Raw genomic sequence first — 23,416 nt, 5'->3', positions numbered from 1 at the left:
TGTGAATGCCTGGTGTAACAGAGAGCTATAACGGTGCTTTTTTTTCTACACCTGTGCAGAAGACATGTATTACTTCTATTTCAAAGTTTACTCTATTTAGCAACACCTTTACTTTCAAGTCCTGGGTACATACAGAAACCAAAAGTGTCCTACATGTTTCATTAGGCACACGGTCCTTTGAGCATACAGTGCAAAGTTTAAAAATTTAAATTTTAAGTAATCTTCAGAATTGCAGACCATTCCTTAAAGTTGCACTAAATCATACTTTTCGCCTTGTACATTTTTAACTTACTACAAATCAAATAAATCTACTAGACTTGGTTCAAGATTTATCATACTAGAAGTAAATTGACATTTGCTCAATTATGACTGAATGAGTTTCTCGGATGTGGCACTTGGTAACCCCATGATGCCTCTCTCTGCTGCTTTTCTTACTGCTAGTTTTTTTTTTTTCCCAGGCCCAGTCTGGGTCTGTTGCCTGGCAATGTTTATAAAGCTGCAATCATACATAGGAACGCCTGGGAGTATAAAATGGGGAGGCTTGGATCATTACATTGCTTGAGAAACTGTAGTCTTGCCTTCATGACAGCTGTTAATCTAATGGTAGATTTAGTGTTGTATCCTGTTGTTTTTAACCCATTTACTTAGGGACCCTCAGTTTTTTTTTTTTTTTTTAAATATGTCAATGTTATGTTACTGGATCTGCCGATTTAGATTTTTTTTTTCCTTTATCTCTTTAAAAAAATGTTTACACTAAGCTCCTGCATTTCCAGTCACAGGGAAGCCTATTTAAAAGTGTCAACAGGGGTATTTTTATAATTAAATTATAGATTGCAGGTGTTTCCTGTTAATTTTTTATTGATTCAGTGACCATAAAAATACTAAAATGAATAAAATGCCTCACACCTGGACAAACTTGTGAGGAGGGCAGGCTCTATTGTAGGAATGAAGCTGGACAGTTTTAACATCCGTGGCAGAGCGACGGGCGCTGAACAGGTTCCTGTCAATCATAGTGAATCAACAGAAAAGTGTCATCTCCAGGCAGAGGAACCGCTTCAGTGACAGACTGCTGTCACTGTCCTGTTCCACTGACAGACTGAGGAGATTGTTCCTCCCCCACACTATGCGACTTTTCAATTCCACCTGGAGGGGTAAACATTAACATTATGCAAAGTTATTGTCTGTTTTTACCAGCATTTTTATTACTCTTTAATATTGTTTTTTGTATCAGTATGCTGCTGCTGGATTATGTGAATTTCCCCTTGGGGATTAATAAAGTATCTGTCTCTCTATCTCTCTATCGTCTATCTCTCTCTCTCTCTACAGCAGGGAAAGTAAGTACTGAATGTGTCAAAGTTTTTACTAGTAAATATATTTCTAACGGGGTTATTTATCAAAAACAAATAAGTCCATAAGTTATGTTTAATAAAATGGAATGAGACAGGGGAAAAAATATTGAACACATGAAGAAAAGGAGGTACAAAAGGGCATTGAAAGCTGAGAAACCAGCTGAAATCTGTCAGTATTTAAAAAGCAATCCTGCCCCCTATCAGTGCAAATTAATATCAGCTGTTTTAAAAATGTTTCTCAGTACCAAGATCTTCCACGAGAAGCATCTCATGATGGGTAAAAGCTAGGGCTGCAACTAATGATTATTTTGGTTGTCGACTAATCATTCAATTTTTTTTAATGATTATTTCATGCCTGACTATTTTGGTGCCTGTGACCTGTGGTTGCACATCCTGTTCTGGGCTCCAGTGCATGTCTTACCTCATCGGCTCACGTCTGTCCAACTGTGAATGTCACCCTGATGTTAAAATAACAACCAGTAAAACATGTGAATTTGAAAATAATCAGATGTTTTATATTAGTGTGACCATCACAATAAAAAAGAAATACATTAAACAATACAAACTAAAGTGCACATAGTCTTTAAACAAAAAAAGTGCATTTAACTTAACCAAAAATGGCCACTGGTGTGTCTTAAAGTCCAAAAGTTTAAATAAAGCTTCAATTCAAATAAAATAAAACAATAATGTACAGTTTATAAACAATTCAATTCATATATTCCTGATTGCAGTGGAGGAACGTGAGTATTTCGACTTGCTGAGAAGAGACGCTCAGAGGGCGTACAGGTAACAGGAATACACAAGAACGATTTTGCAGACAAAGACGTTTTAATCATCACACTCTGAAGGAAATGTGTTGTAGTTTATCTCATCATGTACTATATTTTGCCAAAATAATAAAAAAAAAATAACGGACTAAAATATGTCATAGGCTAATTACTGATATACTCCAAAACACAAGTTACCTAACATTAGTTAGAGATGATTTACTATTCATATGAACTCAAATATTATACGAAAAAATAAGAAAAAAAAAAACTAGGATGGCTCAGCTACTCCTATTCACTTGTTTACTATAGCTCCAAACACATTAGCAAACATTAATGAAATTATATTCACTTAACTCTTAAACCGCTACAACCGGCTAGAGTCAGTTTCCAGTGCAATTTGGAAGCACGGTGAATTTCATGCAGTGATATGCAGTGACGTACATTCATTGAACTCTGCAACCGGCTAAAGTTGTTTCTCAGTACAGTTTGCCAGCTCACTGTAGCCGCTTATACTTGGTGACGTACTTTCATTGAATCCTTTGCTTCACAGAGCAATTTGGCAGCATGCCGGAGCTGATCAGTTAGTGCTGTACATTCGTTAAGCAGCCAACTCATGAGCACTGCCAACCCCGGCAGAACTGCAGCAGCACTATCTCTGGGATTCAGCTGCTGCACTAGACAAGCCTGCAATCATCAGCATTTACCTCTGTGTGTTTGTGTGCTGCCAGTTCAAGTGCAGTTGGCTCGGTGATTTACTGAATTTCATCAATGACTTCAGTTGCACCTTGAATATACAGTGAGGAACATAAGTATTTGAACACCCTGCGAATTTGCAAGTTCTCCCACTTAGAAATCATGGAGAGGTCTGAAATTCACATTGTAGGTGCGTTCCCACTTTGAGAGACAGAATGTGTAAAAAAAAATTCCGGAAATCACATTGTATGATTTGTACAGAATTTATTTGTCTAGTACTGCTGCACATTATTTGAACACCTGAGAAAATCAGTGTTAATATTTGGTACAGAAGATTTTGTTTGCAATTAGAGAGGTCATACGTTTCCCGTAGTTCTTGACCAGGTTTGCACACACTGCAACAGGGATTTTGGCCCACTCCTCCACTCAGATCTCCTCTAGATCTGTCAGGTTCCGGGGCTGGTGCTGAGCAACACAGAGTTTCAGCTCCCTCCAAAGATTTTCGATTGGATTTATATCTGGAGACTGGCTAAGCCACTCCAGAACCTTGATATGCTTCTTACGGAGCCACTCCTTCGTTATCCTAGCTGTGTGCTTCGGGTCATTGTCATGTTGGAAGACCCAGCCACGACCCATCTTCAGTGCTCTGACTGAGGGAAGGAGGTTGTTGCTCAAAATCTCACAATACATGGCCCCATTCATCCTCTCCTTAATACAGTGCAGTCATCCTGTCCCCTTCGCAGAAAAGCAACCCCAAAGCATGATGTTTCCACCCCCATGCTTCACAGTAGGGATGGTGTTCTTGGGATGCAACAACTCCTTCTTTTTCCTCCAAACACGGCAAATGAAGTTTAGACCAAAAAGTTCTATTTTGGTCTCATCTGACCACATGACTTTCTCCCATGCTTCCTCTGGATCATCCAGATGGTCATTAGCAAACTTCAGACAGGCCTGGACATGTGATGACTTGAGCAGGGGACCCTTCCGTGCAATGCGTGATTTGAAACCATAGCGGCATAGTGTTCTACCGACAGTGACCTTTGAAACTGTGGTCCCAGCTCTCCATGTCATTGACCCAGCTCCTCCTATGTAGTTCTGGGCTGATTCCTCAATTTTCTTATCATCTGTGATACCCCACAAGGTGAGATGTTGCATGGAGCCCCAGTCCAAGGGAGACTGAAAGTCGTCTTTAGCCTCTTCCGTTTTCTGACAATTGCTCCAACAGTTGATCTATTTTCACCAAGCTGCTTGGCAATTGCCCCTTAGCCCTTTCCAGCCTTGTGGAAGTCCACAATTTTGTCTCTGGTGTCATTTGACAGCTCTGTGGTCTTGCCCATGGTAGTAGTTGAAGTCTGACTGACTGGGGTGGACAGGTGTCTTTAAAGAGCTCAGACAGGTGCTACTAATTATGAAAACTAAGTGGAGTAGAGGTGGACTTCTTAAAGGCAGAGTAACGGGTCTTTGAGAGCCAGAATTCTTGCTGATTGCTAGGTGTTCAACTACTTATTTGCAGCAGTGCAATACAAATAAATTCTGTACAAATTATACAATATGATTTTCTGATTTTTTTTTTATTTTTTTTTTACATTCTCTCTCACAGTGGGAATGCACCTACAATGTGAATTTCAGACCCCTCCATGATTGGGAGTGGGAGAACTTGCAAAATTGCAGGGTGTTCAAATACTTATGTTCCTCACTGTATAATAATAGATTGTTGCAGTAGTTTTTTTATTGTTTTTACAGTTCATTTGCAGTGTGTAAAATGAACAGTGTTGTAGTAATTGTGATGTTCTTTGCATGAAAAAAAGTTTCTTTGTGAATTGTAACGTTTACTTAAAAAGTGCAGCTAAAAAGTATTTGGCGTCCAGGGGTGCATTAACCCCCAAGTATGTGTTGGTTTAAGGGTTAACTATCATTGTAGAAACCTTGATATACACAATATAGTACAAACATCGTTAACACGTGACCCTAACTTTACTCTCTAAAACATGCCTCTCAAGAGACGGCGGCATCACAGCTGCAGGATACTTGCCTTTCAGATGCTCATTCATCACGGTGGTGCTGCATTGAAAAGAAAGCTCCGCTTGGCATAATCTGCATTCAACTTTGTTTTTTTTCTTTTTCAGTGAAGTGCTCCCACACCTTAGAAAGTTTCTGTCTCAATTTGTTTCCATCTCCTTCACCCTCCTCTATCCGACACGCCATTGCAACCAATGTTTATTTTCCTCTACAATCTTCTTCTCCTCAAACGTTGTTCTTTGTTGGTAGGACTGTGTGCAGTCTTGACAAACAATAACAAACAATACTGCCCCCAGACATTTATGCAGTGCATTGCAGTTACAAAAACCAACGTGGTTCTTTGTGACTGGAGTGTCTATTGAAGTTTCTGTTTATGACGCGTCGACAATAAAAAAAAATCTGTGTCGACAATTTTTTGTAGTCTACATTGTCGATTACGTCGACTAATCATTACAGCCCTAGTAAAAGCAGACCTTCACAACCTTACTGTTGCAAAACATGCTGATGGCGTTGGTTACAGACGTATTTCTAAACTTCTGAATTTTCCAGTGAGCACCATTGGGGCCATAATCCGGAAGTGGAAAGAACATCATTTCACCATAAACTGGCCACGACCAGGTGCTCCTTGCAAGATTTCTGACAGAGGAGTCAAAAGAATAATTAGCAGAGTTGTCCAAGAGCCAAGAACCACTTGCAGAGAGCTTCAGAAAAACCTGGAATTAGCAGGTACAGTTGTTTGAAAGAAAACCAATGAGTAATGCACTTTTCTGCCATGGCCTCTATGCATGCTCACAGTGCAAGACTCTACCGCTGAAGAAAAAACAAGTTGAAGCTTGTTTAAAGTTTGCTGCACATCATTTGGAGAAGCCAGTGAAGTACTGGGAGAATATAGTCTGGTTACATGAGACCAAAATTGAACTCTTTAGATGTCATTGCACACACCATGTTTGAAGGAGAAATGGAACTGCACATCATTCCAAAAACACCATACCAACAGTGAAGTTTGGAGGTGAGAACATCATGGTGTGGGCTGTTTTTCAGCATATTGTACTGGCAGACTTCATATAATTGAAGGAAGGATGAATGGAGAAATGTACCAGGACATTCTTGATAAGAATCAGCTGCTATCTACCAGGATACTGAAGATGAAACAAGGGTGGATATTTCAGCCAGACAATTCCAAGCACACAGCCAAGGTAACTCTCAGTTGGTTTCAGAGAAACCAATAAAGTTGCTAGAATGGCCCAGTTAGTCACCCAACTAGAAAGAAATGGAGATCAGAATTCATAGAAGAGGCCCCCAGAACTTTCAAGATTTGAAGACAGTTTGTGTGGAAGAATGGGCCAAAATCACAGCTGAGCAATGCATGTGACTAGTTTCTCCTTACAGAAGGTGTCTTGAAGCTGTCATTACCAACAACGGCTTTTCTACTAAGTATTAAATAAATTTCAGTAAGCGTGTTCAATACTTATTCCCTGTGTCATGCCACTTTATTACACATAATTTATGAGCCACTTTATTACACACAATTTATAGACCTATTTGTTTTGATTTCTTTGTATGTGTTGATTGCATGGTTTGTTTTCGTCATCTGGTGAAAATTTCATGTCGGTAGCCTAATTAGAAATCTATTTACTGAGAAGAACGTTGATATGTTCAATACTTCTTTTCCTCGCTGTACATTTTAACTAAAAAATATGTTGAGAAAATGTTCATAATACATGACATTAAAGAAAATAAAATGCAGCGCATAATTATAAGCTCTCATATTGTTTAATTTCTTCTGTAATGTTCTTATCTAAAACAAAATTACTTGTTAAAATTTACATTTACTATTTTTACACTGGTCCCACCTATATACCAGCTACATATTATATAAATAACAATAAATAAAACCTTATTGCTTTCATTTTTTTGTCTTTTGTTTAAACTGACTTCCTAGCCAAGAAGTTCTGTGGTTAAATGATGTATATGTTGCTTTCCTTCAATCAACATGGAAAGTACATTAGCATATTAAATACAGAGGAATTGGAGTCAGGGAGTCGTAGTCAGAAGTACCGGAAACTAAGGAGTTGGAGTTGAAGGATTTATCTACCAACTCCACAGCCCTGATATTCAGTGAATTCATTAAAGTAACTTTTTTTTTCCATTTGTCCAATTACACAGAATGCCTCTTCTGATTCCTTTTTTGGAGTTTATTACTCCACTTTATTTAATGTAAAGACTAATATTCCATTCATCTCTCTCTCTGTTATTCGGTCATGCTGCTCTCTGTTTACAGGAAGTTTGCATCAACAAAAATCTGCACAATCTCAACTTCTATAAAACCTCACATAAAGGAGCACTACAAATAATATCCCATAAATCTTAGAAAAGCAAATGCTGAAAAAAAACAGTTTTTATGATTAGGCAATTCACTTATCAGTGAGTCTTTTGAAGTGAAAGTCGGCCGATCAATTGGAGCATCACTACTTTTGTCTGTTTTAGGATTCAGCTTTTGCCTAGTTCTTAAGGACAATTTTGCCTTGTTCCATTTTCTTCCCATGATTAACCTTTTTGTCTATATTTTTGATTCTGATTTTGGATCGTGGACTTTTATTTGAATATATATATATTTTTTACAATGACTTGTCTGCTACATCCTAATCTTGTGAATAGTCAGGTGTCTTTCATGGTATGTTGTGCAGCATATTCCCTTTCTGTTCTTGTCTGTGATTGAACTGGTGCCTGATTTGTCATGCTCCTGATAAAGGGAATTAACTACTTGTTAGATTTATGCTTGTTAGTTCTGATTTGCTAAATCTAATTTTAATAAAACAAAAAAACCTCGAAAACCTTGTAGTCTAGGTATACGTTTCTGGGTTCTTTCCAGCTATTTACCGTAGTGTTTTTAAAGTTTTGTTGTAGACAGGTAAAGTCTTCTACCACAATATAAACACAATCAACATCTTGGAAGAGAATATTTTAGTAACTAAATCATTTTTACAAGATTGTGTTAATGTATGGTGGGGTTCCAATGTACACAAAATATTTTATCAAAATAACCTGAAATGCTTCATTAATAAAAAAAAAAAAAAAACTACTTTGTTCTCAGACTCAATTTAGACCCCCAAAATTAGTTTGCCTGTTAAAAACATCATCAGTTTGACCTTCAATGTTATTCTGAGGTGCAATATGTCCTTTACAGTGTAAAGTATTTTTAGATGACCACATTCAGTCATCATTGCATCTTGGACAATTTAAATAGGCCCTCAAGTTATTTAAAATGAGATATAGGCCTGAAAAGCATGTTCACACTCTGCAATGTTTGGACTAATATTAAGGAGCATTTTCATAACCTCCAGTATACCTGTTGAGAGCCCAGAGTACATACTGGTTAATGGTGATCATCTTATTTCTTCTGAGATTCCTCTTATGCTCTTTCTGTGACTGCATAATGCAAGATCTGTTTGTAATGGAGTACAGTCCTCTGATTTTGATGACATCCATTTCCTAAGGAGGAACACTTGAATATTTGTGACAGGAGTATTGTTGGAATATTCAAGTTATCACATGTAATCAACAAGCTGCTGAAAAGTTTAGGCAATTTTTTTTAAGTTGTGGCAATCGCTGTTATTTAAAAAGAGTAACCTGCTGCATCAGTATACATTTGTTTTTCCAAGTTGTAGTAAATTTCATTAAATGTATCATTTAATTGTATCAGCATTTTTTTAGATCTTGCAGGCTGAGTAGTATAATAAATTGTTAAATGTTACTGTGGTTTCTCACATTTTCAATCCTTATGTTAGTTTTTCCTGAAAAGAAATGACTGCTTTTATATGTGATTTCAGCATGGCAAATTCTCTGACTTGGTTGAGATACTGTTTCCTCTCTGCAGTTCTCGCATGATTAAATTATGATTATGATTAATTATGATTAAATTTCATTAACTGTCATTACTGCCCTCTCTACCCCTGTTGCCTCACAGCTAATGCTACTGCACCTGTTGCTTGTTTTATAGACTTGCTGGACAATTGCAATATATTGCTCACTAGTCTAGTGGGTGGGTTTGTGTGTGTGCCAGATGGAGGTTTCCGCAGTTCAGTGCACTTTAAGCAGCTGTCTTTAGAAGTAACATCCAAGTTAAGACCATACACGAAGAGTTCACTCTTTTGCTTTTATCAGATCTTTTTTGATTAGGAAAATATTGTGTGAACCAACCATCTGGTAGCCTGCCGGGCCTTGTGAGTCTGTAGTTTGGTTATCTGGAATTAAAAACTTGTTGTCCTGGGTGTATTTACTACCAATTTGTCCATCCCAGATGAAATATATATATATATTTTTGTAAACGTCTTTATTTTCTATTGCTACAGATTAATTTTGAGTGACAGGTCATGTCCTAAAGCTTTAGTGATCTAAAATCACCTTCAACTGAACTGCAGTGAAGATAGGATTTTAGCTTTTGTTCAGAATAGGTATTATTATTATGAACAAATCAGAAAGTTGAATATATGAGCCAACTCTTCCTGAAAGGATTAAAATTCTGTCTGGGTAATTAGAACATTAGAATACTCTAGACGAGAACAGGTCATGCAGCCCAACAAAGCTCTCCAGTCCTATCCACAGGTGCCGGTCATAAAATAAGAATATCATGACAAAGTTGATTTATTTCAGTAATTCCATTCAAAAAGTGAAACTTGTGTATTAGATTCATTCATTACACACAGACTGATGTATTTCAAATGTTTATTTCTTTTAATTTTGATGATTATAACTGACAACTAATGAAAGTCCCAAATTCAGTATCTCGGAAAATTAGAATATTGTGAAAAGGTTCAATATTGAAGACATCTGGTGCCACACTCTAATCAGCTAATTAACTCAAAACACCTGCAAAATCCTTTAAATGATCTCTGTCTAGTTCTGTAGGCTACACAATCATGGGGAAGACTGCTGACTTGACAGTTGTCCAAAAGACATACATTGACACCTTGCACAAAGAGGGCAAGACACAAAAGGTCATTGCTAAAGAGGCTGGCTGTTCACAGAGCTCTGTGTCCAAGCACATTAATAGAGAGGCGAAGGGAAGGACAAGATGTGGTAGAAAAAAGTGTACAAGCAATAGGGATAACCGCACCCTGGAGAGGATTGTGAAACAAAACCCATTCAAAACTGTGGGGGAGATTCACAAAGAGTGGACTGCAGCTGGAGTCAGTGCTTCAAGAACCACCACGCACAGACGTATGCAAGACATGGGTTTCAGCTGTCGCATTCCTTGTGTCAAGCCACTCTTGAACAAGAGACAGCGTCAGAAGCGTCTCAACTGGACTGCTGCTGTGTGGTCCAAAGTTATGTTCTCTGATGAAAGTAAATTTTGCATTTCCTTTGGAAATCAAGGTCCCAGAGTCTGGAGAAAGAGAGGAGAGGCACAGAATCCACGTTGCTTGAGGTCCAGTGTAAAGTTTCCACAGTCAGTGATGGTTTGGGGTGCCATGTCATCTGCTGGTGTTGGTCCATTGTGTTTTCTGAGGTCCAAGGTCAACGCAGCCGTCTACCATGAAGTTTTAGAGCACTTCATGCTTCCTGCTGCTGACAAACTTTATGGAGATGCAGATTTCATTTTCCAACAGGACCTGGCACCTGCAAAAAGTGCCAAAACTACCAGTACCTGGTTTAAGGACCATGGTATCCCTGTTCTTAATTGGCCAGCAAACTCACCTGACCTTAACCCCATAGAAAATCTATGGGGTATTGTGAAGAGGAAGATGCAATACACCAGACCCAACAATTCAGAAGAGCTGAAGGCCACTATCAGAGCAACATGGGCTCTCATAACACCTGAGCAGTGCCACAGACTGATCGACTCCATGCCACGCTGCATTGCTGCAGTAATCCAGGCCAACTAAATATTGAGTGCTGTACATGCTCATACTTTTCATGTTCATACGTTTCAGTTGGCCAACATTTCTAAAAATACTTTTTTTGCATTGGTCTTAATTTATATTCTAATTTTCCGAGATACTGAATTTGGGACTTTCATTAGTTGTCAGTTATAATCATCAAAATTAAAAGAAATAAACATTTGAAATACATCAGTCTGTGTGTAATGAATGAATCTAATATACAAGTTTCACTTTTTGAATGGAATTACTGAAATAAATCAACTTTGTCATGATATTCTAATTTAATGACCGGCACCTGTACTTGTTTCTTCCAAAAAAACATTGTCGAGTTTTGAAAGTTCCTAACGTCTTACTGTCTGCCACACTACTTGGTAGCTTATTCCAAGTGTCTGGCTTTCTTTGTGTAAAGAAAAACTACCTGATGTTTGTGCAAAATTTACCCTTAAGTTTCCAACTATGTATAATTTTAAATAGAAGTAATTTTTATTTAGTCGACAGAAATATGTTTGGTAGGAATGTAATTTAAATTTAGTCATCATTGCATAAATTTTTCTTCACCATAGAAATTTAAAGACTAAATTTAACTTACATTCCTACCAAAGATATTTCTGTCGACTAAATAGAACCTACTTATATCCAAATAGAACTTGAAAAGATGTATTTTTTCGAATCTGATTGCGCATTTTAGATCGACTTGACGTGCACTACATAGAGCCCGTTTGCTATTGTGCTCTCGCCTGCCCCCTCAATAAGTCACCATCGCTTCGCTCTTACTTTTTTAACATTCATTTAATCATGGCTAGTCGCGAAAAAATTTGAAAATGGAAGGAGGATCACACTGAGTATGGCTTTACCAAAACAATTTTTGATGGCAAATAAAGTATCCATTATTCATAAAGCTTCAATTGGTGATCTGTTTTTCTGCGTTAACGTCATATTTTTTCATACTTCTCAAACCAAGGGGGTGCGAAATCGGGATTGTCCGTCACAGGGGGTGCGAGTGTAAAATGAATCGGGAAGCGCTTATATATAGTTTTACTGTCAAATAATGCAAAGAGTACACGGCTCGTGTTTCGCCCTAATTCTGGGCTCATCAGGCGTACACACTCGCTGCACCCCCTCTCAGGAATCGAACCTCGGATGTCAGTGCTAGAGGCGAAGCCTCTTGTTGTGTCACGGCATGTGGTTCGTTTATTTCACAGTATGTAGATCGGAGATATATATATATATATATATATATATATATATATATATATATATATATATATATATATATAACTCCTATAGCCACAATAAATACCTTTATTGAATAGACAAACCATGGGTGAACAAGTTCCTTTCTACTGCAGCCACAGCCGTGACACACATAAAAACCATCAATAATAACTCATAAACTACTTGCAATATTATTTAGGAAAATCGCAACATTTTACCAAAAATTCAGATTATTTGTAAACAAAATTCATCCTTCTCTTTCCTCAAAAACAGTTAAATTATTCTGTCATGCGGATTATCTGTGCGCTTTAGTTCCATCAAAAAGTCCCTTTCTATCACCATCGAAGCTAATGCTGAAAGTTGAACCTGCCCTGTTGTATTTCTGGCATAAGTTTTAATTCACTTTAGGGCTGAAAATGTCTGCTCAACAGAAGCAGTGTACACGGGAATGGTCACCGCCAGATATACCAATGTGAACAGCTGCCCCATGCTTTCATTTAGTTTTTTCTAATGAAGGAAGTCAAGGAGATCAGTGGCAGATTTTCCTGCAAAATCATCCATGGCATACATTACAGTCAGTTCTGTTTTTAGCCGAGACAGATTAAAAACCGCTCAGTGGCTCTTGTGTTAAACTGGAGAAGGCTGCATGCGTAAAATTTTTCTTGTATTCCCGAAACTTCTGGGGCTAGAGGAGTGTGACAGACATCAGGTTTTCGTGGTCTTGAAATCTGGTCTGTGTCTGGCAAATAATATTGTCCAGAATCCTTCCATGGAGTTGCCTCGTAGAGTTCCTCATATCGGTTTCTATCCAATCAATGGGTCTAAAAATGGTGATGTTGCCGTATGCCTGCTAGAGAACCCTACTGACACCAACTAAAAATCTGATTGGTTGAAGCAACAGGTTAATCGACATTTATTCTGTGTTAGAGTGCCTGCACAACGGATTGTGAAGGCCTCTCTGCCTGGCAACAAATGATGGCTGAAATGTGATTGGTTAAATGCTTAAATACGAAAATACATGCCTGGAAGCAGCACAACCATCGGAAAAGCTATGAAAGGAAGTGGATAGACTATTTGGAATTATTTAATAAGTATTCATGGACAAAATATAACTAACATCAGTTTGTGATTCAGATATATTTACTTATGAATATGCTAAGCACAGTCCTTAACCCGCGAATATTTACCTTTTATGGGCAGGCACTCAATTACGTGGGAGGCGTGATGATGCAAGACGCAACTCCGCCTCCCACGGCCATCGAGCTGCAGTCTATTACAGTATATGGACGAAAATAGGTTCCAGTTATGACCAATACGTGTAGAATTTCGAAATGAAACCTGCCCAACTTTTGTAAGTAAGCTGTAAGGAATGAGCCTGCCAAATTTCAGCCTTCTACCTACACAGGAAGTTGGAGAATTAGTGATGAGTGAATGAGTGAGTCAGGGCTTTGCCTTTTATTAGTATAGATATTATATATATATATATATATATATATATATATATATATATATATATATATATATATATATATATATATATATATATATACACACACACATACACTCACCTAAAGGATTATTGCTTCAATGCATTTAGGGGTGTGGTCCTGGTCAAGACAATCTCCTGAACTCCAAACTGAATGTCACAATGGGAAAGAAAGGTGATTTAAGCAATTTTGAGCGTGGCATGGTTGTTGGTGCCAGACGGGCCGGTCTGAGTATTTCACAACCTGCTCAGTTACTGGGATTTTCACGCACAACCATTTCTAGGGTTTACAAAGAATGGTGTGAAAAGGGAAAAACATCCAGTATGCGGCAGTCCTGTGGGCGAAAATGCCTTGTTGATGCTAGAGGTCAGAGGAGAATCGGCCGACTGATTCAAGCTGATAGAAGAGCAACTTTGACTGAAATAACCACTCGTTACAACCGAGGTATGCAGCAAAGCATTTGTGAAGCCACAACACGCACAACCTTGAGGCGGATGGGCTACAACAGCAGAAGACCCCACCGGGTACCACTCATCTCCACTACAAATAGGAAAAAGAGGCTACAATTTGCACAAGTTCACCAAAATCGAACAGTTGAAGACTGGAAAAATGTTGCCTGGTCTGATACGTCTTGATTTCTGTTGAGACAATCAAATGGTAGAGTCAGAATTTGGCGTAAACAGAATGAGAACATGGATCCATCATGCCTTGTTACCACTGTGCAGGCTGGTGGTGGTGGTGTAATGGTGTGGGGGATGTTTTCTTGGCACACGTTAGGCCCCTTAGTGCCAATTGGGCATCGTTTAAATGCCACGGGCTACCTGAGCATTGTTTCTGACCATGTCCATCCCTTCATGACCCCCATGTACCCATCCTCTGATGGCTACTTAAAGCAGGATAATGCACCATGTCACAAAGCTCGAATCATTTCAAATTGGTTTCTTGAACATGACAATGTGTTCACTGTACTAAAATGGCCCCCACAGTCACCAAATCACAACCCAATAGAGCATCTTTGGCATGTGGTGGAACGGGAGCTTCGTGCCCTGGATGTGCATCCCACAAATCTATATCAACTGCAAGATGCTATCCTATCAATATGGGCCAACATTTCTAAAGAATGCTTTCAGCACTTTGTTGAATCAACGCCACGTAGAATTAAGGCAGTTCTGAAGGCGAAAGAGAGTCAAACACCGTATTAGTATGGTGTTCCTAATAATCCTTTAGGTGAGTGTAGATATAAAATTTATAGATAGATAGATAGATATTTATAGATATATTTATATTAAAAATAGCAATGGCCCTAGCACTGACCCCTGTGGAACACCACTCTTGACATTGGCCAGTTCTGATGAGGCTCCTTGCACCATCACCCTCTGCTTCCTGTGTCTGAGCCAATTCTGCACCCATCTAAAAATATCACCCTGAACTCCCACTTCTTTTAATTTGATGCCCAACCTCTCATGTTGCACCTTATCAAATGCTTTCTGAAAGGCCAGATAAATATGCTCCACTTTGATCGTATTCATTTGTTGCCTCGTCATAGAATTCCAGCATGTTAGTAAAACCTCCCTCTTCTGAATCCATGCTGACTGTTCAGAATAACTTCTGTCCTTGCCATGTGTTGCTCAATCTTATCCTTAATAATTCCTTTCATTAATTTTCTTGTGATGCATGTTACGTTTACTGGCCTATAGTTGCTTGGATCTGCCCTGTCACCCTTTTTATATAATGGGATAATATTTGCCATTTTCCAGTCCTTCGGAATCTCTCCAGTGCGTAGAGACTTCCTAAAACTGTGTCAAGGGTTTATATATGTACTCACTAGCCTTCTTAAGAACACAAGGATAAATGTTATCTGGGCCTGGTGATTTGTTTGATTTCAGCTTATTAAATCTGAGCAGCACTTCTCCCTCTACAATTTCCAAATCCTTCAGTACCTCCTTAGTAGTTGCGTTTACCTCTGGGAAGTTATCCACTTGCTCACTTGTAAACACCTCAGAAAAATGCAAGTTTAGGGCATCTGCTATTTCATTGTATCTTTTAATTCCCATTTACTATTTCTGATGCACTTGACCTCCTCATTGACTGTTCTTTTACTACTAAAATACTGAAAGAATCTCTTAGGGCCATCTTTCACCTTATCTGCTATATTCCTCTCCAACTGTCTTTTCGCCTTCCTGATATTCTTCTTAATGGTTGCCCTCATGTTCTCATATGCTCAATGATTCACTTTGCAGTCATTAGTCTTATACGCCTTATAAAGCAGTTTTTTCCTTTGCAGCTTCTTTTTTAAATCTTTATTAATCCACCCTGGAGTTTTTTTTTTTTTGTTTCCAAATTCCAAAAAAAATTCCAAATTTAGGTATGTATCTGTCCTGCATTAAATGTAAAACATTTTTAAACCTGTTCCACTGCTCCTCGACTGTCTCCACACTTAAAAGCTTATCCCAGTGTATCCTAATTAGACATTGTCGCATCTGCTCAAAATTAACCCTACCAAAGTTCAACGTAACAATTTTAGTCTTTGCATCTGCACTCTTACACAATACTGAGAATTGTATTACATTATGGTCACTTGACCTTAGTAGTTCAATCACCTCTACACCCTCAATTCTATCTTGATTATTACAAAATTCTAAATCCAGACAGGCCTCACCTAATGTTGGTGCTTTAATCTCGGTAAACAGATATGATGTATTTTACTCAGACTTGTGGGCTAATGTTTTGGTGTTTTGTTTTCTTGTTTATATTGTTTCTGTCTGGAGGTTAATATTCACCTTGTCTGTTGGTTTTATACAGAGATTGGAATTATACTTAGTTTTTTCATTTAGTATGATGGAGACAAAACTATTATGTGATGTTTCAGTCTCAACAATATACTTGATGTCTTCTGTGTATAGTGGTGGGTTTTGTTGGTTTTCAAAAAGATAGGAAACCATTTAAAAATTCTGCCTTTATTTTCAGCGTAAATCCTTTCACATTTGTATCCTGTTAGATTATAACTAGCCTTAAGTCATACATTTTAAACATTCTGCACAATATCTTTCTCTTAAGTACCGTATTCATTCAGGTGTAAATGAAGTCAGCCATGACTAGATTTTTCTACCCAAAACAATACAGATTTCACTGTCTTTTTAGTAGATCACAAATAGTTTCATTTCACACACAAGAAACTGAGGTGCTGGTTAAAGCTTTGGAGTTTGGTTTAAATCCCACTATTGACACTTCTGCTGCCATTGCTCTAATTGGAACAACAAAAGAAATGTGACCAATTTTTATATCTAATGTTGTACACTGCAAAACGTTGACAAATGAAGCTTCCTACTATTTGTAAAGATTAATTATGTCTATGAAATCAAATTTTAAATGAAGATCATTTTAAGTTTAAAGTAGAAAATTAGATATTTATTTCAGTATTTTGAGAATTTTAGGCTTTGAAAACCATTTCATTAAGTAATTAAAAAAAAAAACGTAATTGCATAGTAGATTAACTTTCTATAATTTTGTAAATAGAAATTTCCTTTGTCACTAATGTTTATATAATAGGCAATACTGTGTCACATAAAAATTATATATTTCTTTTTATTCTGCAGTACATACACTAATAAGATTTTTAATTTAAAATTTAATTGATTTTGCTATGACTAATGCTGCTTAATGTATGCATAGAATCCAATTCTAAATAGAAAAAAACATAATTTATTCTTACTAAAACCATTATTTTTAGAAATGAGAGAAAATATAATTGTTTTTTAAATTAGTATAATATTTCCACCTCAGAATGGAACATTTCAACTGTATTTTCTTTTGGCAAAATAATCAAAAAATTGTTATCGAGTGTTTGATTGTATTACTTTCATTATTTTCTTAGGTACTTTGATGGAAATTTGGAGAAGCTTTTTTCAGAATGTCATGTTATAAATCCTAGTAAAAAGTCACGAACACGTCAAATGAATACAAGATCCTCTGCACAGGACATGCCTTGTCAGATCTGTTACCTGAACTATCCCAATTCGGTAAGTGAGTTTTATGTGAATAAATAATTTGTTCTAATTTTATAAAATACTTTTTCTCTTATATGTCACATTTATATACATTGAACATTTTCTTTTTTTTTTTTTTTTAAACATTTGCAAAGAAATGTATTATTTACAGAGTATAAAATGTTAATATTGGAAACCTTAGTAGCAGTTAAATGTACTGTACTCTTTGGGCAGGACATGACAGATTGTCGTTAAGTGTAATTTTTCCTTAAGTGCATAGCACATCTGATGTTTTGCTTTAAAAGCTTTGGGTTTATTCTTTATGTATGTGATAAAAAATAGTCAGTGCAAATTAACATATTGTAGTTCATGATCCTAATTTGCATGACTCCCACAGATGTATGCTAGTAAAATGAAATGACAGTTAATTCAGGATAAGCGTGGAGTTTTCATCTTTGTTGGGATTGTTCTTTTTGCCTTATTTTGAATTGCTTGTTTAGTTGTAACATTAAATGGTATGAATCTAATGGGTAAAATGGGAGTAGATTGCATGTTACAGCTGTGTTAAAAGCACCTATTCGTACTCAAGGTCACAAGGAGCCAATTCAGTTTAAAGTTGGCAATTAGCCTAACACATGCATTTGAGATGCTAGAGTAAAGTCAGAGTACCTGAAAAAACACTCACATAGACAACCATACAGACAGTGACAAAACTGTAATTTAAATGCAGTCTCCTGAAAATTATCATTGTGTGACCATGCTATTCCTTCCCAGTTATTCATACAAAATCCAAATCGAGCAAAATTCTTATTTATTATCATCTTGATTGCACACAAGCATTCATTCTCATCATTTCTTGAAGTTCATTAAATAAGAGACTTTAATTTCAGTTTTCTGGGAAGGTGTGATGCCAGGGTATCACCTCTTTCTAATGACACGATAGCATTCGGTGCAACATCTCAGGACAATTTCTGTTGGTTTTGGTGTATATCAACAGAGCAGTACATTTATAAAGAAAAATACTAACTTTCATAAGACAATGAGGGCTCCATTATAGTGACATTTGTTAATTAGGTGTATCAGAAGTACTAAGTGCTTTTGCTTTTCTGGTTTCTTTTTTTAATATAAACACCAAGAGCTAATATTGACAAATTGTGTGTTGTTGTGGTCATTGGATTTAGGGCTTCAAAAACTAGAGGTTGTAGGTTCAAATCCTGCTACTTGCAGTGTGCACCCATGAGCAAGTCACCTTATCTGCCTGTTCTCCAATTGGCGAAACAAAAGAAATGTAATCAATTGTATTCCAGATGTTGCAAGTTGGCTTGGATGAAGGCATCAGCCAAATATTAAGTATATTAGGTTACTGCAGCTGCTTAATCTGGATCATGCTATACACAATTGCCTATGGATAAAACATTCCCGCCTTAGATCAGTTTCTGCTTTTAGTAAGTGACTTTGCTTTTGATGATGGTCATTGGAAAACAAGTTTCAAGGAACGTGTATTCATTACGATTGAAATAAGTAATCATCTATGTTCTGTCTAAGCTGCGCTGTGTTGGCTTTTAAGCTACTGTACAGCTGTTATCACATAACTCACTCCCCCAACCACTCAGCTGTTTAAAAGAGCAGTACAGCTGTTTTTGTGCCTTTCACTCTTTTGGAATGAACCCATGGCTCCTGAAACTCCATATGTTAACCTTCTGCCTAGATTAGTAGTCGTTTATGTGTTTGTGCTTTGCTGTACTTGACACTTCATGGTTGTCCAACACCCACCTACCACCCTCCCACCCCTTGTCATTCATGTAACAGTGCTTAGTGGTGTTGCACTACTTTATGCTAGGAGGTCGATGGAGTGAAACAGATTACCAAGATGACAGCCAGTCTGCATTTAAGAGTGCCAATAGTCAGCAGCAAAAAGCAGTGCTTGCTAACCATTGAGCTGTGTACGTTCTTTGAGCTTTGTCAAACTCTTTCTTTTCATTTCAAAACATGATCACATCTCTTCAGTTGTTTGTCCACCCTGTTGATTAGTGGTGCTGTTTGTGTGGCCCGTCAGTCACTTATGCTACGTCCTTCATTTGCATAAAGCATGCTCTCAGCGCATTGCAGAGCATGCAAATTAGCATAATATTAATAAAAATCAACAAAGTTACTGACGAAAAAGTGTCAGACAATTTTCTTTTTCTATAACGCAAGCAAATTCAAATTTGAAGGGGTGTGGGTTTTGGGGATGATGGGCTAGCAGGCTGCTTGTCACATTTGCAAAACAATGACACTTATGAAGAGGTGCGAAGGAATTTAAAGTGGCCGGGATTACGACTTTTTCGAAGGATTCAGAGAGTCTAGTGTTTATATTTAAAAAAAAAAAATAAAAAATTTTTTGGATGGAATATTCCTTTAACTTTAGCTTTGTATGAGTTGCCATTTATTCACTGTTGTAACATGCTGTCTGCTGTTCAGGTTTGAAATGTCAAACAGATATGAGTAAAATGTGTTTAAATTAATTGCACAGAATTTCATGCATGCTTCATCATTACTATGTAACTTTATTTTTGGCTTCTCCATACTTTGTCACTGTCACACATTGGCCTTAAATGTATTGAGTCTGTAGTGTACATTTAAAGTTTGTGGCTTGCGAAGGGTGAATATAGAGCATATTACAGCAGATTTGCAAGTTGTGTAAAGTAGTGAAGCACAGGTCAGTTGGTTAGAAATCAGCGTCTGCCAGCTTTTAGCTCATCAAACTGAAATAATCTTCTAATGGACAAATATTTTTCTGATTTTATGAGAGAAAATAGTGGAAATTCCTGCATGCATAGAGAATGACTGTTTGGAATTGTTTGTGCCTTTGAGAGTAGGGCATTGTGTGGCAAGAGCTTGAGTTTAATAGCCAACCTAAATAATGCATTTTTAAAAACAACTTTTTCAATACAGGTAGTTGTCAAGTTATGACCTATATGACTTGTGACCATTTGACTAATAACTGTTACCGTATTTCACAGACAAATTACAGTTTTCACCAAACCAGCTCCATATGTTGTGATCTTGATCTCAGTTTATTACCTGCACCGGTTGACTACATTCAGTTACAATTTGTCTTACAATTACAGGAAATAAAGACAATTGATCTCAACAAAAAATGAAGGTGATCAAGCAGTATGAGGGAGGAAAGAAAGCAAATATTAGCGCATGTGACTTTAAGTCAATCCCATCGTATCCAGTGTTCACTGCATGTGCTGTACTGCTGCCCTTTTCGTTTTCAATCCATGTAACCTCTAAGAAGCTTCAGCATTATGACTCACGATGTGCCACTTTGTACGAACCACCATTAAAGGGTAACAAAATCACAATGAACTCTTTTATCTGTTCATCTTCATTGTTAACAGGCTGAAATGTTTAAACAGAAAATATGGAGTGCTCAAACTCTGCCAGTACAATTCCTGCTCTCATAGTTAACACAGTGAACATTGGGAGAGGCTCACACTGATGGCGTAACATAACTCAAAGAATTTTTGAAACTGTTAAAGTATCTGCACCCATGCGAGCAACAGTAATAAAACGAAACAAGATAATAAATAAAAAATAAAAAGTACAAAAAAGATAGAAAATCTACACAATGTACTAAGAATCATTAATAAAAAAGGATAAAAAAAACAAGACTTATTATACAATACTATACTGTACATACTGTATGATCAGGTTTGAATACATATACCTGTCCTTACATCCAGATTGACTTGTGACTGTCGGAACCGAACATGGTTGTAAATCGACAGCTGCCTGTATTGCAAGAGGTGTTTGGATTTTTTTTGTGGTTTGTTTTGTGCTGTCATTGCCATGTCTGTCAATTTGTCCGTCTAACAATTTTTCCAACAATGATCTTTTGGAAATTTGAAACATTTTCTTAAATGCATTTTTAGGACAGTTCCTTTTTCATTGAGATGTCTCAAATATAGTAAACTGTAAAAAGGTTTAAAATATAAAGTGAAAAAACTACTATTGAAAGGCATTATTGAATTTTCAAGCTGGTCTGTCATAAAAAAGAGAAATATTTGCGACTTCACTTATGGTTTAGTTTATTGTTTCAAATTTTCCTCGAGAGAGGTTGCTTGTACTTGTATATTTGGCATCATCATTTACTCATTTGACAGCCGTACCTGACGACAAAACGATGAAACACCTGCAGAGTTGTGTGCTGCATCAGCTTCAGCTTGATAGCTACCTTTTAGAAGTGTCGGCATTGCAACTTAACACTAGAATTACCAGAGCCTATGAGAAAACTCGTAAATCCGGTCCACCTTAAATCCGTTCGCACCTCTCTGTCAGCATCTTTTGTCCTGTAAATGTGCTGATAAGGACAAGCAGGAAGCAGCCTGCTTATTCCATTCCCCCACCTCCGCAGAACGTGCACAGAGTTCTCCCAGCTCATGCCTTGATTGATTATCTGGTAATGAATTGCTGGAGTTTTAGAGTGGAAATAATAGATCGTTATTTGGAACACATGCATTTCATGTCTGTTCCGTTTCTGCAATAATCTGTGTAAACACAATGTTAAAACAGAAACGTTTTTCATATTTTCGTAATAAATGACAAAATGTAGGCATAAACTACTGTATATAATATGTGAAGCCTGAAGTCCAAAGATCAAAGAAACACTTTCACAAGAGGTTCAAGGACAATACAACAGCTTCTGTGGAGTAGCGGTAAGATTTGTTGACTTGTAATCAAGAGTCCTCGGTTTGATCCCGACTGCCTCCCATATTTACCGTTTTCAGTAGTGAGCTGCTCTGATTGTTAGTATTATACAGTTAACACATACATTTGTTTTGTGTCTTTAACAGCCGATGTACATTTATAGTACTTGTAAAAGTTATCTTTTTTTTTTTTTCTTCACTTTTATTGTCTCAGTCATGATCACGATGCATACTGCTGCCCGCCCACTCAGGGATCTGACGCAGTTACTTTTTATCTGAAACTGGGAATAACTGTAGATGTGAGTGGTGTTTTGAGGCAATGGAACTGGACATTCTCTGATCTGTATGAATAAAAGACATAGGTATATATGATATTTGGAATAACTCATTTTATGACCTGTATAGTACATTTTGGAAAACATTGTGGCATGGATGCAACATTATCTATATATATATATATATATATAATTCACTAAGGCAAGACGACCATGGAAAGCACGCCGGAAGAGGCGTGGATTCACTAAGCTGCCGACAAGTGAGACCCCTATGGTGCATGCAGGAAAGAGCCACGCCCACCAACTCCAAGACCGTTGGATACGACGACAACTCGCATGGCCACGGCCACTAACTCGGACGCGACGACAGAGAAAAAATGGCGTCATTTATATTTGTCAGTGCAGGTCAGGTTAATGTCATGCACCTCCGAGCTATGTTGATTATTCATAGAGGCATGTTTCTAGCAGAAGTGAATCGCCATATGCAGCGCGTGAAACGGTTTGCGAGGGGTTTCCCATGTGATCCTTAAAACAATCCTTTACAACTGAGGTTGAAGCACAATGAAGTAAGCAGTCTTTAAAAAACAACTTTTCGGTTACGACTCACGACCGCGTGCAGCATAGCAAACTGTTTTACACGATACATACAGCTATTCGCTTCCGCGACAAACATGTGTCTTCTTAGATGCTCCTACAGGAACACGGAAGACGTTTTCCTGCCCACCAACGCTCCTTTTTCACCAGACGACGTCTACCCTCGCTCTCTAGGCATTCACGCTGCCTGCCCATTTGCCCAGACGCAAAAACTGACCAACCACCCAGTTAATCTCTTTCGTCTGTGGTAAGAGTCCGCATGCACGTCTCAGCCACGCGCCGTTTGTTATGCCGCGGGTTCACTATTGTGTTGTATTTTGCTCTCTCCAGAGTTCTATCTTTTCATTCACTTACTGTTGTATTCTCACACCAACCCGTTTTAGACATACGTGTCTTTCCAGAAGTGTTTAGCATTCAATAAATAATTATGCATGACATTAACCGTGTGTCTA

General features: G+C 37.5%; 1 protein-coding gene across 1 annotated transcript in view; it reads left to right on the top strand.

The window, feature by feature from the left end:
* The window catches only part of arih1 (ariadne ubiquitin-conjugating enzyme E2 binding protein homolog 1 (Drosophila)), a 231,087-nt gene that overhangs the window by 97,415 nt on the left and 110,256 nt on the right, over window positions 1–23,416 (top strand). The window contains exon 3 of the mRNA XM_039773452.1: window positions 17,290–17,434. Within this exon, the coding sequence (XP_039629386.1) occupies window positions 17,290–17,434 (145 nt within the window). The remainder of the gene's footprint in view (window positions 1–17,289; window positions 17,435–23,416) is intronic.

The sequence above is a fragment of the Polypterus senegalus genome, chromosome 12 (genome assembly GCF_016835505.1).
Source record: "Polypterus senegalus isolate Bchr_013 chromosome 12, ASM1683550v1, whole genome shotgun sequence".
Lineage (NCBI taxonomy): Eukaryota > Metazoa > Chordata > Cladistia > Polypteriformes > Polypteridae > Polypterus > Polypterus senegalus.
The sequence above is the reverse complement of the archived record's forward strand: the minus strand, read 5'-3'. Positions and strand labels throughout refer to the sequence as shown.